Genomic DNA, 18,261 nt, shown 5'->3' on the forward strand with positions numbered 1-18,261 from the left:
TTGAAATGACCACCCAGAAACAGTGTTGCATCTTTTTTGGCATTGTATGCATGTAAGAAAACTGGCAAGACATCAGTAGGTTTATAATTTAACACATTTGTGAAGATTTTACACTATTGTGGAGAGATGTACTGTTTGGATTCTTTACATACAATAGTAATAAGCTGAAACATTTAATTAATTTCATTATTCTTTTGTTCAAATTGTTTTTATTCAAATGTCATATACACAAATGTAAATTTACAAACAGAAAACCACATTTTCGTACCCTACAAAAAGAAATTGAACTGTATTTTAAGACGGTAAATGCTCTACTAACAAAAAAGCTGTTAGTATTGTAAGTATATGCATGTCCCTTAAGGTCCTTGTAATTGTAATGTGATATTGTTCCCCCTAGCTCGATTGTCCATTGTTTAATCTATGTATGCTTGTATTCCTTCATGTGCTTTATGTATTGATGTTCATTTTAAAAATTAAATCAAAATTAAAACTCCGACAGTGGTTTTTCTCAAAGTTTCCTTGATGTCACGTGTCCTACTTATCAGTACACTTATAATTTACGCAGTACGGAACGTCTTTGATCAATAAACCTCACATAGAAAATAAACCAAGCATTTTTTTGTTTACCAAATTCGACACTCATTGCGAAACAACGCCACCTGCTGCTGGAGACATTTTCCGCCGAGTTGGGCCTCTGTCGTAGACCCCTTCCTCTCTGGCGTGGTGAAGAAAAGCTGCAGACTCGTTTCAAAACATTTCTGGTTGCAGATAAAAAAGTACTTACCTTGTTTAATGGTTGTGACAAGTCGAACTTAGTAGTTTAGAAAACAGTCAAACATTGTCTTTGGGCGAAATATGGTTTACTAGCCAAGCCAGCTAAACATTGTGTTGTTGGCAATGCATAGCTAACGTTAGCTAGCTGACGTTGAAAACCCACATTTTGCCGCGTTGCAGCACCTGCTAACCATTTGGAAAGTTGCCCCAAGTGAGTGGGGAAATGTATCCCACGTCAACATTTTCAGGTTTGTTGAATTATGTTCATAATTTTTGTCTCGCCAAATATTACCTTGACACTTTTTGATAAACGGGGGAAATGCAAGTAACCAGCGAGCTACTGTAATCTACGCAAGGACTTGCAGTCCATGGCTGAGTTTAGATTCTGATATTTAACTAATTGGTCTTTTGACCAATCAGTTCAGCTCTAAAAAAAAATCAGACGTGAAAAGATCTGATTTAAATTTGTCAAAAAACCAATTAGTGGAAAAAATATCAGAATTTGACAGGGTCGTGTAAAAAAATCTTCCCAGCGTGAAGTAGTTCCCTGTCTTTGATTGTGTTGTGACGTTATGTTGTAAAATTTCTCACACCGTGAAAATGTTTGCAGTTCCTGAATCGCATGTGCATCTCTGTGGGGATGGCTGAGATATTGCCAAGGAGAAAGCAAGTCCTTGATGTCATTTATGGCCATCCATATGCGTAATTAATAGGTTGATAAGACTGACCGTTAAATATTTGATGAAACAGATTTTATTTCAGGGTATGAGGGGGACAATACATTACAGGCTATCCAAAATAACTATTCACCCCACACTAAAACTTAGATCATACATGGAAATCATACATTCTGTGTACTTCCAACCATTTTGGGTACATGTGTCAAACTCATTCCAGGGAGGACAGCGTCACGTCCTTGAACTTGATTGATGAAATAAGGTCACTAATTAGTAAGCCATGCCCCACACCTGGTTGTCTAGTTTCCCCAAGTGAGTGGGGAAATGGACCCTACATAGGTTTGTTGAATTGTTATGTTAATGCTTTTGATTGTCTGTAACATCGACAAGCCTGACGCAGCTACTTCTTTGGTAAGCTAAAGGCTGGGGAAATGCAAATACTGTAGCTAGCTAATGGTTGCAAGTACTGGCAGTCCATGGCAGTGTTTAGACAGGCAGCCCAATTCTGATATTTTTTTCACTCATTTGTCTTTTGACCAATCAGATCAGCTCTGAAAAAGTTCTGATGTGATTGGTCAAAAGATCAGAATTGGGCTGCCTGTCTAAACGCTGACCATGAGACTGACATTCAACAGTGTACTTTCAAACATATAGCCTAATTGTTTACAAAGACTCAAATGCCACACGAAGACAGTTCATGTCAGTACACTCCACTGTTTAACTTCCTCCTCTGGTGACAGGTCCTCATCTCCCTCTATCCTCCTTGCGTCTTCTGGTGTCTGATGTCTGCATCCATGTGGCAAGTGGCTCAGCAGCGTAACGTGATGCAGTATGGGAAGCTGGAGGAGTTTGTGACTCTGGTGACAGAGATGGTTCCGGAGCTCCTGACGCTCAAGCAGAGGGTCCAACTCATCCTGAGACTGAGAGCGAGGGTGAGACAGGTGGGAGTGTTGAGTGTTTGGGAATGGTGTAGGGTTGGGGGAATAATTTAAGAAACGTCTACCACTAAAGTATAATGTGGGCCATTGGGTGATATTCAGACCTTTGTTTGCCCCTGGATCTCACAGTTATCAGTTACATATTTGACTCTTCAGTTTGTGTTTCCTCAGTATATACATTGAACAAAAAATGTAAATAAAACATGTAACAATTTCAAAGATTTTGCTGAGTTACAGTTCATAGAAGGAAATCAGTAAATTGAAATACATTCATTAGACCCTAATCTATTGATTTCACATGACTGGGAATACAGATATGCATCTGTTGGTCACAGATACCTTAAAAAAAAAGGTATGGGCGTAGATCATAAAACCAGTCAGTATCTAGTGTGACCACCATGCAGTGCCACATCTCCTTCCAAGTCTGTGGAATGTTGTCCCACTCCTCTTCAATGACTGTGCGAAGTTGCTGGATATTGGCAGGAACTGGAACACGCTGTCGTACACGTCGATCCAGAGCATCCCAAACATGCTCAGTTGGTGATATGTCTGGCTTTTTCAGCTTCCAGGAATTGTGTACTGATCCTTCTGACATGGGGCTGTGCATTGTCATGCTGAAACATGAGGTGATGGCGGTGGATGAAGGACACGACAATGGGCCTCGGGATCTCGGCATGGTATCTGTACATTCCGTGAAGAGCACACTTCTCCAGCGTGCCAGTGGCCATCGAAGGTGAGCATTTGTCCACTGAAGTCGGTTATGATGCCAAACTGCAGTCAGGTCAAGACCCTGTTGGTGATGACGAAGACGCATATGAGCTTCCCTGAGATGGTTTCTGAAAGTTTGTGCAGAAATTCTTGGTTCTGCAAGCCCACCGTTTCATCAGCTTTCCTGGTAGCTGGTCTAGTTTAAACAGTCCTGCCAATAATTGACTTACTTAGTGCATCAAACATGATTTAGACCTTGTTTATGGAAAAGTGTTTATAACTGTATTTCATGGTTGCAACTTGCTGAAAATTGTCCACAGTGTTCCTATACTCTAGTCGATGATCCCGCAGGTGAAGAAGATGGATATGGAGGTCCTGGGCTGGCCAGGTTACACGTGGTCTGCGGTTGTGAGGCCGGACGGACATACTGCCAAATTCTCTAAAACGACATTAGAGGCGGCTTATGGTAGAAGGATGAACATTCAATTCTCTGGCGACCACTCTGGTGGACATTCCTGCAATCAGCATGCCAATTGCACACTCGCTCAACTTGAGACATCTGTGGCATTGTGTTGTGTGACAAAACAGCACATTTTAGTGTGGCCTTTTATTGTCCCAGCACAAGATGCACCTGTGTAATGATCATGCTGTTTAATCAGCTTGTTGATATGCCACACCTGTTAGGTGGATGGATTATCTTGGCAAGGGAGAAATGCTCACTAACAGGAGATAAACAAATTTGAGAGAAATATGTTTTTTGTGCGTGTGGAACATTTCTGGTATCTTTTATTTCTGCTCATGAAACATGGGACCAACACTTTACATGTTGCGTTTTATAATTTTGGTCAGTAATAATTTGTTCATAGCTATAACAGTATATGCCTCCTGTTTCAGCTGGTTCTTGAATTGTGTCGTGGTGTGGAGTCTAACCCAGCTGGCTACAAAACCATCCAGCCCCACCTGGACAGAATCCATTCATGCACAACACGTAAAGGGGTAAGTAACCTGAAATATCAGTCTATTAATGGCAAGTCTGCTTTACCTATTTCTCATTGTAGATGGTTACAGTTGTTTTGTGTGTGATTGACATATTCAGAGCAAAGACAGATCTGTGGAGGCCTCAAAGGATAACTTTATGGATCTGGTCCAAACTCTGCTAGAAGACTCAACAAAGAGGGAACATTTTTTTCAGGTGAGATGATATCTCACATCTAGATGTTACAAATCCCACCTTCTAAGGACTAGAACAGGGATGGGCAACTCAATTGTAATTTTTTTGCCAACTCAGTCCGGGTCTGAACTTACTGTTCATAGTTGAAATAGTAGAATACACAAGGTGCAATTTCGAAATTGGGTTGTTCATTAACAGATTTTCTCTTACGTCATTCACTGATAGACACTCAATTAGCCCATGTCAGTTAACATTTTTTTAGTGGCCAGCTACCTAAACTTGGTAATAATGGTCCAATTACCAGCTGAGGGGCACCCATTGATTGTGTTAGTCAGTCTCACCCAGATATCTTATTAAAAACTGCAAACATTTCTCTCCATCCTATGACAAAATGTGTTGAATTGCAGGAAATTAGTTATAAAATTGCTAAATATTCTCTCCGCCCCATGGCAAAATGTGTAAAATTGCACAAAATTAAATCTAAAATAAACAAAAAAAATGTCTCCCTGCTGTCAGAGGGTGGCTGCTCAAATGTTTTGCTCAAAATTTGGTTGTGGGGGTATGCACATGTGGGTACGCAGACTCGCAAGCAACTGCGGCCCCTGATGAGTTCAGATTTTTAGTTTCCCCCACCCCCATTAAAGCTGCCCATCCCTCGACCAGAATGACCTCAATGCGAATATTGAATACTTTTAAATTACTACATGTGCCTTGGCTAAAACCACACGACTCTCCCTTTCTACCTCTGTGTTAAAGGAGGTGTTCCCTGTACAGTACAGCACTAGGTATGACACAGCGCTACAGATACTGGTGTGGCAGTTCTTTGACAGACTGGAGGAGATGATGCCAGTGCCCAGCTTTACACAGGTACTGACTCCATCTCCATCCTATTAGATCATCTAAAACATGTTGATGTTCATTTGTATACTTGACACCCTTCCATGAATGAATAAACATCGATAAGTGTCAACTGGGTAGGGGCTAGGGGTCATGTGGGATTGTACAGCACTTTTCTCTGTTCTGCAGACATACTTATTCTTCTCTCCCTCAGACAGCATCCATTCTCAACTTGACCCCTATTGACCTGGAAGAGTGTCAGCAGTCTTTCTCTGACCCTGAGCATCTGAAAACACTGCTGCAGCATCATAGAAATCTGGGGCACCTAAAAAAAGGTTAGGATCCCTCAGGTGATCTATTTGAACTTGTTAACCTCTGGGTGAAATACCTGTAGGGGATTCTCCTGAAAGAGAATTTGGAATTATTTGTATTCTCTCTCTTTTCAAGATCTTTTCTTCTATGACTCTGATACCATCCTGTCCACGTTGTCCTGCCTTGCTCCCTCACTGAAGTCTAAACAGACCAAAAGAGGCAGAGAAAAAGGCACGGTGACGAACAAGAGTGATGTGAGGAGAAAGGGAGAGAATGACAATGCTCAAGGACTGAAAGAACAGGAGAGTGGAGAGGAGGGACAGCAAGAAGTCAGTGGGGAAGACAAATACGCCAATGAGGGAAGTGATGAGGGCACTGAAAGACTGGAAGGGGCTGGGGAATCCTCTGGGAATTCTGGGCAGCAGAAACAGCCATCATTAGTAGGCATCAATGGTAAGGAAATTCAGGGCGGAATACATTGCATACATCCATACACTGGCGAACTGAGTTGAAGTTTGAGTAGCAGAGCCTGGTTGTCAAGATACCAGCATTTTGACTTTGATACCAGGTTTATTGTCATGATACTCAATACCAAAATGATACCATGGGCAAAAAAAGAAGGCATGTATTAGCCAGTCACATAATTGTACTTTATCTAGATAAACTCAGCTACTGCTTTGTTCAATCGTTGGGCATCTTTTGAGTTCAATATCATTACATTAGAATCTTTTTACGGTAACATTTTTCAGAGACTCAATTTCTAACTACAGTACATAACAGCATAATGGCAGTCATTTATTTGAATAATAAATCTCGATTTGATAAACTGAGTAAATCAAGATTTAGCCTAGGCCTTTTCACAATACAGGTGAATGTATATCCAATAGGAGTGTGTGCATGCATTGAGTTATTGAGCTTGTTTTGGCTGATTTCATGGGGCATAATTTGACAAACAATCTGTTTCCCTTCCATTTGGGACTTATTTTATTGTACTGATCAACAACATTTGCATAGAAGTAGCTTATTTTATAAAAGTGCGCTCTCTCTTTAGCCAGTAATGACGCATTCACGAGGCGGAGCCCTATTCACACAGTCAGTTTGCGGAGGCAATAGATAATATTTGGGAGAGACGTGATAGAGAGACCGAATAAGTAAATTAATAAAGTTTTTTGGTGGCGTTTAGCTTTTAAATCAGCAACATTTTGCATATTATCACAAAGGGTAGTGAATTGATGTTGGCTTCAGCTGTAAACTAGCAAGGAAAGTTAGCCTACAAAGCTGGAAGCTACCAGTATCATCTTGCATTATAAAGTGTTTTAGCCTGTATGGACATTGTTTTGAGAACCATAATTAACAGTTTCAACATTTCTGCATGCCTGATGTCGTGTCGCATTATTCAGGTGTTAACTTCTGTACAGCATGATAAGGGGGACATCGTCTGTGCTGATGTACTTTTTTGTATTTATATTATTATTTCATTTTTTAATTTTTACCCCTTTTCTACCCAATTGGTAGTTAGTCTTGTCCCATCGCTGCACCTCCCGTACGGACTCGGGAGAGGCGACGGTCGAGAGCCATGCATCCTCCGAAACAAGACCTTGCCAAGCCGCACAGCTTCTTGACACACTGCTCGCGGCACCAACGTGTCGGAGGAAACACTGCAACTGGCGACACGAGTCAGTGTGCGTGTGCCCGGCCCGCCACATGTAGTCGCTAGAGCTTGATGGGACAAGGACATCCCGGCCGGCCAAACCCTCCCCTAACCCGGACAACGCCGGGAAAATTGTGCGACGCCTCTAGCACTGCGATGCAGTTCCTTTGACCGCTGTGCCACTCGGGAGGCTCTTGCGCTGATAGACTTTGACAGAAGTACCAAAAGTAACAAATTCTAATACCAAACAATATTTTCATGTTCTAGTATCGGAAAAGGTACAAAGGTTTTGGTATACCGTGCAACACTAGTTGTTAGTCGAACTTATTTTAAAGTAACTTTGTAAAAATGTATTTTAAAGTAACACTTAATTTTTCAGGAATTTCTTACTCCACTCCATAACTCCACTAGTTTAGATCAATTTAGATCAGATTCTATAATTGCACAACAGATTTCGGCATGGATAAAATACAAATCTTTATATTATTGCCTCATCAACTACTGACAACAATCTGCAATGGAACTTTGAACTCAGCAGCCCTTATTTCACCCTCCTGTGTTTTCTACCTGCAGGACAAGCTAAAGCCAAGCCCCCCCAGTCCCAGGGCTTTTCCTGCTCACAGTGCCAGTTCTCCAACAGGAGATGGCTCATCCTGCAGGAGCACATCAAGAAGAACCATCCAAAGGAGGACAGTGGGATCGTGGACTTTGGAGAAGCTGGAGCTGAGAACAACGTCCTGCCTGTCAGTGAGACAGAAAGCTCCTCGGCTAAGAAGACCAGGAAGAACAGGTACATCTGCTCCCAGTGTGGGAAGGGTCACAAGTGTTCATATGAACTGAGACGACATGAAACCGTTCACTCTGAGGTGAAGCCCTTCCATTGTGACCAGTGTGAGAAGAGATACAAAACAAAGGTGGCTCTAAAACAACACCATCGAGTTCACACTGGAGAAAGGCCATATGTTTGCTCACATTGTGGCAGAGGCTTTAGGTCTGCAGGAACTTTACAGTCACATGTACGCACCCACACCGGGGAGCGACCTTTTGTCTGTTCTATATGTGGGAAGGGATTTATTCAACATCAAATACTGATAGGTCACCTCCGCTGGCATAGAGGTGAGAAGCCGTTCTTATGTACCGTTTGTGGAAAGAGTTTTAGTACTTCAGGTGCCTTGTTGGTACACTCACGAACACACACAGATGAACGCCCCAAAAGCTGTGAGCATTGTGGGAAGAGGTTTAGAAGATGTTACGGTCTCACAATACATCGGCGGATCCACACTGGTGAGCGGCCGTTCTCCTGCACACAGTGCGACAAATGCTTCACGTCCCACAGCGACCTTAGCAGACACATGCGAATTCATACAGGAGAGAAATATTACCAGTGTAGAATGTGCGATAGGAGATTCACTGTCAGCGACAACCTGAAGGTTTCAGTGTGTAATATCAGTACGGCCCACCATAAGTCACCAAGTGTGGCAAGAAGGAAGGAAAGAAAGAAATACAAAATTCCACTGCTCCTCGTTGGACAGGAATTGCAGTAACCACAGTGTATCCATGTTCTAAGAACACACATTATATTGTAACAACACTGTTTCCCATTTATAACGAGAATTGTTATTTCATAAGAACAAGTTATTAACTTACATCGTAATAACATCTTTCTCATAGTAGCAAGATAATTGGCTGTTTTCTAATACTGAGTCATTTAATGACAGCGTAATTGGATTTTTCTCATAATATTGATGTCATTAGTTACTTTGTTTCTCTAGGTGGTATCTTTTCAACACTGTATATTAGGTAATCACACAAACATATTCACTAACAGTCACTGAAATGAAAGCTAGGCTGTTAGTCAGGGAGCATCAATTGTTTTTTGGAACATATTTATACAGTTTGTGTAATTAGACAAGGCAATATACTAAATTTGCAGTGTGGCCTCTGGACCTCAGTGAAGACAGAATGTGGCCCTCGAACAAAATGAGTTTGAGTTCTGTACAGGACTACGGTGGTGAAGATAGAGATGCTTGGTTGTTCTATAGTTTGTGACTATGGTAAGGTCCTTGACTAAACCACCTTATCATATCTTGTCTCATCAAATCAACAGGTACACCTGCTCCCAGTGTGGGAAAGGTTTCAGAAACCTCTGTGACCTGAGACGACATGAAAGCGTTCACTCTGAAGCCAGGCCGTTCCATTGTGACCAGTGTGAGAAGAGATACAAAACGAAGGGATGTCTAAAACAGCACCAGAAAGTTCACCAGGCAAATCGCATTGAAGAAAGGACATACGTTTGCTCACATTGTGGCAGGGGCTTTAGGAAAACAGAAATCTTAAAGTCACATGAACGCACTCACACCCGGGTGCGACCTTATGTCTGTTCTATCTGTGGGAAGGGATTTATACAGTCCAATGGCCTGACGCAACACCTCCGGATGCACAGAGGGGAGAAACCGTACTTATGTAGCGTTTGTGGAATGACTTTAAGCACCTCAGGTCAGTTGAGGGTACACATGAGAACACACAGAGGTGAGCAACCCTACAGCTGTCAACTTTGTGGGAGGAGGTTCAAACAACCTGAAAGTCTCACAGTGCATCTGCAGAGTCACACAGGCCAGCGGCCGTACCCCTGCACACTGTGTGACAAACGTTTTGCATCCAGCAGCTGCGTTAAAAAACACATGAGAACCTATACAGGGGAGAAACCTTATCAGTGTATAAGGTGTGGTAAGAGATTCACTGAAAGCGGCAACCTGAAAATACACCAGCGAGTTCATCGAGAAAAAGTCTAAGTTGTCCGAAAGTTCTTGAGGGACGTTGTGCTCTGTACAGCAGGGTTCCCCAACTGGCGACCCGCGGACTGAATTTAGATTTTCATTGTTGGACATAAGACTGTAAAAACACCAGGAAATCATCTATTGGTTTTCATTTCTGAAATATATTCCCAAGTACTGCCACGCATAACAGACAGACATATTTGATTGTATAGAAATAATAATAATTGATTGGATGTATATAGCACTTTTCTGCTAACTGAGGTACTCAAAGTACTTTACATAGTAGGCGGAAACTCACCTCATCCACTATCAATGTGCAGCACCCACCTCAGTGATGCACAGTGACCATTTTTATGCCAAAACTCTACCCCACACATCAGCTATCAGGTGGAGAGGTGAGTAGTGATATATTCCATTTAGGAATGAGGGGGATGATTCAGTGGCCATGATGGAATGTGGCCAGGTTGGGAATTTAACCATGACACTGTGGTCAACATCCATACTCTTACAATAAGCACCATGGGATTCACCACGGAGAGTCACGACACCCATTTTAACGTGCCATCCAAAAGAAGGCACCCTTCACAGGACAATGTTCCCAAATGTAATCAAGGTTTGACATTTTTGTTTTAGTCAAATATCTGTTTAGGCGTCTTGCGGTCATTTTGCAGTGTAAAACCATTTTTTTTATTATGTTCCGGCCCACGACCATCCGCTCCAGAAAGAAATTGGCCCGCGGCTGAATCTAATTGATGATCCCTGCATGACAAATTATGAAGGCTGTCATAATTGTTGAGGATTCCTGGAAAAGTTTTTGTATAGATTTTGTGTATATGACTATTCCTCTTGTTAATAAAGAAGATATTATGAGCAGCAATGGGGCAGAACACTTTGTCTCTATTTACTTATTAAAGAACTGCTAATTAGAACATACAACCACACACTGGTTACATTTACTCCTAATTCACCTGCAACTATGAGAAATAGCATTCTTATTCTGGAGGCCTCAGTGTATATCCCACTACCATTACATTATATTCTGTATAGGAAACCATAGTTACAATGTTTATTTAAATGCTCACACGCCTTCCATGAAAATACCCTAGGAAAGTGACCGCCTTGTAGTATAACTTTTTGAATGTTTTCAAGTTGAAAATTTACAAAAATTAAAACCCAATCAAACATGTTCATAAAAGGCATCGAGCAGCAGTAAATTAATCCACAAACACCAATTTTATTTTATCTTAAATGACCGCATTATGAATTTTATAATGAATCCGATTCAAAACTGGATATGTAAGTGGGAGAGGCGGTCACTTAGCGAATGCAAAAATGTTTCATCCACAACAGAACAGACAGTTGAAATACATGAGTATTTACATATTCTATTTAAAATTTAAAATACACTGGCCAAATTAATCAATGTCTACCAATGGTATTTGAAAGTGTTTTGAAAAGAAAATACTATTTTCAATAACTAACCATTATATCAGACATACGTGCTATTTAGCTGACAATGAAGGTTATTGGTGGGCAATGGGAGCTGATAAGAGGTTTGTTGGTGCTGGTCTCATCTGACATTTCATCATCCTCAACTGACGAGAGGTCGGACAAGGTAGAGTCTGGTACCTGTAAATGGAAAACGCAACTAAGCACAAGAACCTGCCTTACTGTATGACCTTTGGACTACTAGGTATTAATACAGGGGGAGGGTTACATCATTGCCAAACCTAGTCCTGGAAAACCATACAACTACAGTTTAGTTAGTTGAACCACTCACAGACAAACCTCATATCCAAGCTATCTCAATGTATTACAGACACTGAATTCACTGTAGCCCGAAGATGGGTTTCGACAATGTATAAAACATCCAATTCCATTCCCAAATGCTTTCACACTGGTTGGTCATTTTCAAGGCAGCAAGACAACACACAGATGACATATTAATTTATTTATTAGAATTGTACAAAGATGGCAGCATACAAGGCAAGGTATTAACATCTACGTATCTACTATATGGCAGGTTATGGTTACAACAGGATATAATGTTATATCAAAAACAACAGTAGCATCAAAAGCAATGTCCTGCATAAGAAAAGGCATATGGAAATTAAGCTAGATTATTGAGCACACACTGAGCAACATTCACAAACAGTTGGTCAACATTTATTCATCAACATGCTGAATAAATGCAAGCTCATTAGTGTGACTTAAGATATTTGATGGAGGAATAATATGGGATAGAAAGTCGTTAAACAGGCAGCTAGTTATTCCATTGATTTCATCTCCACCTCTGCGGGGGCTGGTGTCTTCTGAGACTGGGAGGATGTGGCGGTGGGGGGTGGTGCCAGCCGGGGGTAAAAGGGACCTACCAGCCAGTTGAGGGATGTGTTGTTAACCAGGTAGTCCATGACGCCATCCAGCGACTCCTTCATCTTGCCCAGCTGGGCCTTGCTGCTGGCCAGCACGCCGTCCGACAGGTCCCCAAACGCCGCCGCTTTGCTGAAGCTGGAGTAGACCTGGGAGGCGGAGTGGCTGAGGAACAGCGCCTCCTTCTGGATGTTCTGGGGAAGGCCCTGCAGGCCAGACACCAGCACCTGGCACGTTGTCTGCAGCTGCTGGGTGAGGGAGCGTGCTATGGCCAGGGTCCTTGACTCTATATTCTGGGGGATAAATGATGAAGACCATTTAATTCACCTGTATCTTCACATAAAATGAAGTAGCTTTTTCCTCAAGGAGTAGTCAAATAAAATAACTTAAATATGCAATTTGGACGCAAAACTGCAAGAGATGGTCCATGTACAATATGATGTGGCTAAAATGGTATTCTATGATGAGTGCTCTTAAGTATGGTCATTACCTCAGCCTCATTGACATCGGCTTCCTCATTAGACTTCCACTCAATCAGGGAGTTCAGTTTCCCTTTCACCTTCTGGTTAGCTCCGTCAATATTCTTTCTGGCGTATTCAATCTAAAAGGGTTGAAAACGAAATGATAGACTTCACAACGAACATCTCATTCCCACATAATTTAAATGAATCCAGTGCAAGGGAACCTCATCAGATCTCATTACATCTCATGAAAGACAGTTAAAATAATTTCCATTTACTCCTTCTGCAGAATTTACACATTCTATGGAGAATAAAGTTTTCCATTTCCACTTCTATCATTTGATGTCAACACTCACCAGGTCTACAGTGTGGCTGAGTTGTGAGATGGACTCCTGGCTGCGCTGCTTGGCGTCTTTGACCTGGGCCAGAGCCTTGTGGTATGCCCTCTTACGCAGCTTGGTAGACAGAGAGCCCAGACGGACATAGTAGCTAGGTGCATCCTTCGCCACATCGAATCCTTCGACCATTTTAGCCTCGATTTCTGTCAAGGTGAAAAGAGGAACATGAAACTAAAGCGGCAATCAGGAGTTGAAACAATAAAGGGGAATTAGGACTCGAAATGTAACCACTCTCATATTCAAAGACAGCTATGGATGCAAGGACTGGCCATCCATGGTATCAAAATTATAGTTGTAACCATGTTTTCGGGCTGTACAGTGATTGTTTACATGTTGTTTACAAACATTGGATTAGTAGAAGCTTATAGTTTGGGTTCTGATGGGGTACGACAGTTGAACTAAGCTCATGAGGCATTTAAAAATGATATTCATCAAGAATCAATGGTTGCATATCGTTCATTTATAAGTCAGAAAATGGATGTAGCTGTCACGCCCTAGCCATAGAGAGGCTTTTGTTCTCTATTTTGGGTAGGCCAGGGTGTGACTAGGGTGGGCATTCTAGTTTCTTTATTTCTTTGTTTCTGGCCGAGTGTGGTTCCCAATCAGAGGCAGCTGTCTATCGTTGTCTCTGATTGGGGATCATACTTAGGCAGCTCTTTCCCTTCCTTCTGTGTGGAATCTTGTTCTTTGTTTGTGTGCAGGTAGTTTGCACAACGAAGCTGGTCAGTCAGTGTCGTCGTTATTGTTGTCTTTTCTAAAAGTTTCACTTCGTTAATAAATTATGTGGAACTCAAAGAACGCTGTGCCTTGGTCTCATCCTTCCGACGACAGCTGTGACAGTAGCAACTGCTGATTGTCCCTTTAAGCATTGCTTTGAGCCTTTTGTGTAAATAATATCAAGTTAATGTAATCATTGTAAATGTAATGTAAATGCTTGCTGACATTGTATGGGTTTAAGTGAGCAAGCTTAGTGAATCTAATCAGACATAGTATTATGAGTAAATGAGTAGTTGACTTCCTGACCTTGAGTTTATTGACAACATATATGTTTTGGAAGTGTTGTAGGAAACATTGTGTACAGGATTATTCCTCTTTATTCGTCACTGTACTGTAAACCAAAATGATTTAGCCCAAAACAACCAGAAATGTTCTCTTTTGGTCATTAGAAAAAATGGGCCATGTCTGAATAATCTTAGTTTCTGAGAATCTCAACCGAACCCGATTAGCTGCCTTTTCTCCGGAATGTTGATGAAGATCAACAGTATAGCTAAATAGTATCAATGACTGATCTTAATGCTCTTTGGTGTTGTTGCTAGCCCCAGTCCAATTATTCAGTCATCACTGAGAATCCATTGTAAGAGACTGTTAGGTTATATTAGCCTAGCTCTCACTCACCCAACTCGTCCTCAGTGCAAGGCAGGTACTGGTCCACCAGGCTCTCGGAGGTGGTGAGTGCCGTGTCCATTCCGCTGCTGACCATCTGGGCCACACGGCTCTCCATCACCGTATTCACGCTGCCGCTGACAGCAGCCCGGGTCATCTGCATACCATCCTGGACCGCAGCACGAGTCATCTCCACGCCGTCCTGCACGGCACCCCTGGTCCGGTCCACTGCATTGGTCAAGGTGTGGGACACACTGTCCTTGGCCCCTGTGACGGTGTTGGACATCACGTCTTTGGCACCGGTCACTGCATACTTGGCGTTGGCGACAATCTAGACAGGAAGAATGGGATAGGGAGGAAAAAGGTTGTTTTTCATTTAACCAGGAAAGTCACATTGAGATTGAACTTAATTTTTCAAATGAGTGAGTCCTGGCCTTTGGATGACCACTGACTGACTAGACACTTGCTTTATGACAGAGGGAGAGCCCGGTCCAAATAGATGATACGTCACTGATTTTGACACACAGGTTATGAGTCATTGCTCCTCCCTCTATGGTTGGCCAATCTGACTGGCATCCTCTTGATTCATTGTGAAATGCGGTGTTGCGTTGTGTCATTCGGTACCAAGTAATAACTGTGGAGTGAGAGTCATATACCTGCTCAGAAGGCTGGTGCAGGATTGGCAAAGTCTTCTCAATCTTATCCAGACCTTTGCAGGCCAAGTCATTGGCCATGGAAACTGGTGGCAGAAAAAGAGGGCATAACATTATAAGCAAAATGTATCACATTCAAGGTTGGGAATGGAGAGTCACAAATTGTAGCACTACAGAAGAATACTAAAAAAGTGCTACTGGTTCAAGACAAGACATAAGATGTGATTACTAGGTAAAAGGTTATGTTGTTGAGCAACAGCTCATAGATGACTGGACGGACTTCCTGGTCCTTACACAATTAGGAAGTGTAACTCAATATTTATTTCCACGATCTAATGCTGAGCGATTAACCAATATTTCCGGGATTTTCGGTTATTAAACAACTAATTGACCGATGTTGGTTCAATTACTTGAATTCCATTTACTTCGGGGGTTTTGTGAGCCCAACGCGCCGTTTCACTAGAGAAAATTCTAATCATTCACGAGAGAAATAAACTCAATAACTATGTGGGTCGCTGGGCTAACGCGAGTTGTAGTTTTCAGTAAGCTAATATTCAACCTATTTCAGTGCAGAAACGTGGTAATTAACATCAATGACCATAATCCATTGCGACATTTTTTTCCGGCTCTGGCATAGATATGGATAGACTTTTAAGCCTAATTAATACGTTAGGTTAGATACAAACACCGCAAGAGATAGAGACAGTTCGTGATAGTATGCCTTATCTTTGAAGAAACAGTACAATTATTTTGTTAGACAGTTCTGCAGCTAGCCTAGCTAAATTGGGTTGCTGAGAAATATAATAATACATTTAAAAAAATATTTTTAAGTTTTGGTTTTTGAAAAAGGTACACTAGTCGTGTGTATCGGACCGATGTAGGCTTCTCAGCACCCCGCTTTGAAATTGCAATTAAAAAGCTCCTAAGTAACTGTAATGTTGAAAAAATATTATCGAAACCGAAAAGCCCTGCCTATTTGTTTATAATCGAAACCAAACTGACCTAGAAAAGCACAGTATTTTTGTAATAAGCATATGTTTAAAGCCTTATACTAGAAATTCCATTCTGGCAAAGCGCTTGCTTTTCCATTTACAGCTCTCCAGATTTGACCACCACATAGAAAATTAATCAAATAGATTAAACTCAATATGTAGGTCCACATTAGTGAAAATATACCAGGTGGCTATAGATTTGGAGATGGCTACAGATTCTTACTTTGTGGCTCCAGCTTGCCGATGATGGGTGCTGCACCGGTGAGCGCTGCAGTGGTGAGGTTCCTAACCCCCTGCTCGGCCACCTCACACATAGACTTGAGGTAGGGGTGGTTATCCTTGGTGGTGCAGTAGGCACTGGACACCATGTCATAGGTGGAGCTAACCAATGGGAGGCTGGTCACCCTCTCAACCACATTCTGGTGAGAAATTGAGTTGAAAATGGATGTTAGAACACTGCGTGTTACAATATCTCAAGAGTAATGTCAGCAATGATACAAGTAGTATGTATACATACTAAGTATGCTATAGGCTTCTGAATGTATAGATTTTCCTTCAGATTTAAAATGAGAAACCTAACCCACCTGGGGTCCAAAGGATCAATACCAAGCAGCTCCTGACTAAAGTTGGCTACTGTAGTACAAAACTTTAACTTGCTATCCTTTATCACAACATTGGACCCGTAAACACACAATCAAAAATAAAGACAAACCTATAACCAAGCCAATTGAATGTCAACTATCTGAGGAGTTGTAGCCTATCATTTTCTGTATATGCACTTATGTCCTGTTTCATTATCAGCTGGCATACACTACTTTGATCCGTTTCACTCCCCAAAAGAGACATACCTGGTTATTGACGACTTCAACGACTTCCATGTCTGCAAACCTAAACAAGAGGAGAAAGACATTAATGTTATGGACATTTCATTTCTTTCAACAATACAAACAAAGTGTTATTTTCTGCTACATTGCTTTGATCAACTCACAAGGAAAAAATACGATGTAATATTTCTACATCATTATGTCTACTCAATTATCTACCCAAACAACATCAGGGAAAGTGATATTGATTGATACAGTGTAGCAGCAAACGTTACTGTATGCTGTCAAATTCGAAAGAGGAACTCTCGCGTTCAGACAAATATCCACCAAATTGGTTGATCACGAAATCAAATAAACACAAAAGTATGATAATAAAAAAATGGAACAAGGTTACCTACCACGTTAGTTGGTTAATTTTGGTGAATGATGATGATCCCAGCAGTGTAATAACTTACTCCGTTTCAGGTTTGATTTGATTGTGAACTAACAACGTCCCATTTATAGTATCTGCTTCTCGCGAGATATTGCTAATAACTTGACGTAACCGCCTCAAAAAATTATAGGGCAAAGGTAACGAGGGGGAAAATGGCAGGGGATTTCCTAGATACATGAATGGCCTGACACAGTCCTGCATCAGTTGAGGATAAACGATGTCAGACACTTAACACATTGCATGTGGTAGCTTCTTACACTAACAACCTCTATAGTGGATATCCCATAGATGTTATATTTATTTTTGTAGGATTACTGGGATAACATGTATTCGAATACGTAATGTACTGCTGTTTGGATTGTATTCCACATTCATTCAGAGATTCCCTTTTAGTAACCCTTAAAGTAGGCTGTGGCCATTTCGAGAATACATCCCTAGCCAAAAAGTCATCGAATTTCATAGACTGACGGGCAATTGAACCTGGGTTTTGCGGTACTTGAGTCTTTACAATGAGGGGTGTCAGAAGAACGGATACTTTTATCAAACCATTTAGGCTGTATGACCTGACTCTGTGTGTTACACTATAATTACAATGACTGTAATACAGTGTAATTCATACTTAGACTATGAATCATCATGCCATGTGATTTTGGAATGCAGTATTACTCAATGAACTATTCCCCAGTTGGCCGTCATTTTTGACCTTGCTCAAAAGTCTGGATTAAAGAGATATTGGACTAAAATAGACGTTTCTACATAACTGAACCCCCTTTCCTTAGCCTTTTAGATTTATAAGTATGGAAGTAGTGGTAAAGTAGGTTAAACCCTGAGCACCGTGGGTAAATAGGTGGGCAAATGGTAATGAAAATGGGGGGAAAAAATTATCTAGAGTAATTAAAAGG

General features: G+C 41.4%; 1 protein-coding gene and 1 pseudogene across 2 annotated transcripts; one reads left to right on the forward strand and one right to left on the reverse strand.

Annotated features, from left to right (window-relative positions):
- Positions 1-673: 673 nt before the first annotated feature.
- LOC139416131 (zinc finger protein 239-like) lies at positions 674-10,722 on the forward strand. 2 transcript variants are annotated; one of them, XM_071164452.1, is made up of 9 exons: positions 674-1,022; positions 2,192-2,392; positions 3,992-4,093; positions 4,194-4,289; positions 5,025-5,135; positions 5,320-5,440; positions 5,553-5,870; positions 7,642-7,858; positions 9,176-10,722. In XM_071164452.1, exons 2-9 carry the CDS (start codon positions 2,234-2,236, stop codon positions 9,858-9,860), a joined length of 1,809 nt encoding a protein of 602 aa, XP_071020553.1. In that variant the 5' UTR covers positions 674-1,022; positions 2,192-2,233; the 3' UTR covers positions 9,861-10,722. The 2 variants fall into 2 exon arrangements, with proteins under 2 accessions (XP_071020553.1, XP_071020554.1); XM_071164453.1 differs by having other exon boundaries at positions 694-1,022; positions 2,192-2,383.
- On the reverse strand, positions 10,714-17,410 carry LOC139416132 (perilipin-2-like; annotated as a pseudogene).
- Positions 17,411-18,261: the final 851 nt, after the last annotated feature.

This window comes from Oncorhynchus clarkii, chromosome 9, assembly GCF_045791955.1.
Source record: "Oncorhynchus clarkii lewisi isolate Uvic-CL-2024 chromosome 9, UVic_Ocla_1.0, whole genome shotgun sequence".
Taxonomy (NCBI): domain Eukaryota; kingdom Metazoa; phylum Chordata; class Actinopteri; order Salmoniformes; family Salmonidae; genus Oncorhynchus; species Oncorhynchus clarkii.

Bases quoted from the DNA above. Each gene is read 5' to 3' on its own strand.
- LOC139416131 (XM_071164452.1), top strand. From the start codon at position 2,234: ATGTCTGCATCCATGTGGCAAGTGGCTCAGCAGCGTAACGTGATGCAG. The intron at 2,393-3,991 runs GTGGGAGTGTTG...CTCCTGTTTCAG, and splicing joins TGAGAGCGAGGGTGAGACAG to CTGGTTCTTGAATTGTGTCG. The intron at 5,441-5,552 runs GTTAGGATCCCT...TCTCTTTTCAAG, and splicing joins TCTGGGGCACCTAAAAAAAG to ATCTTTTCTTCTATGACTCT.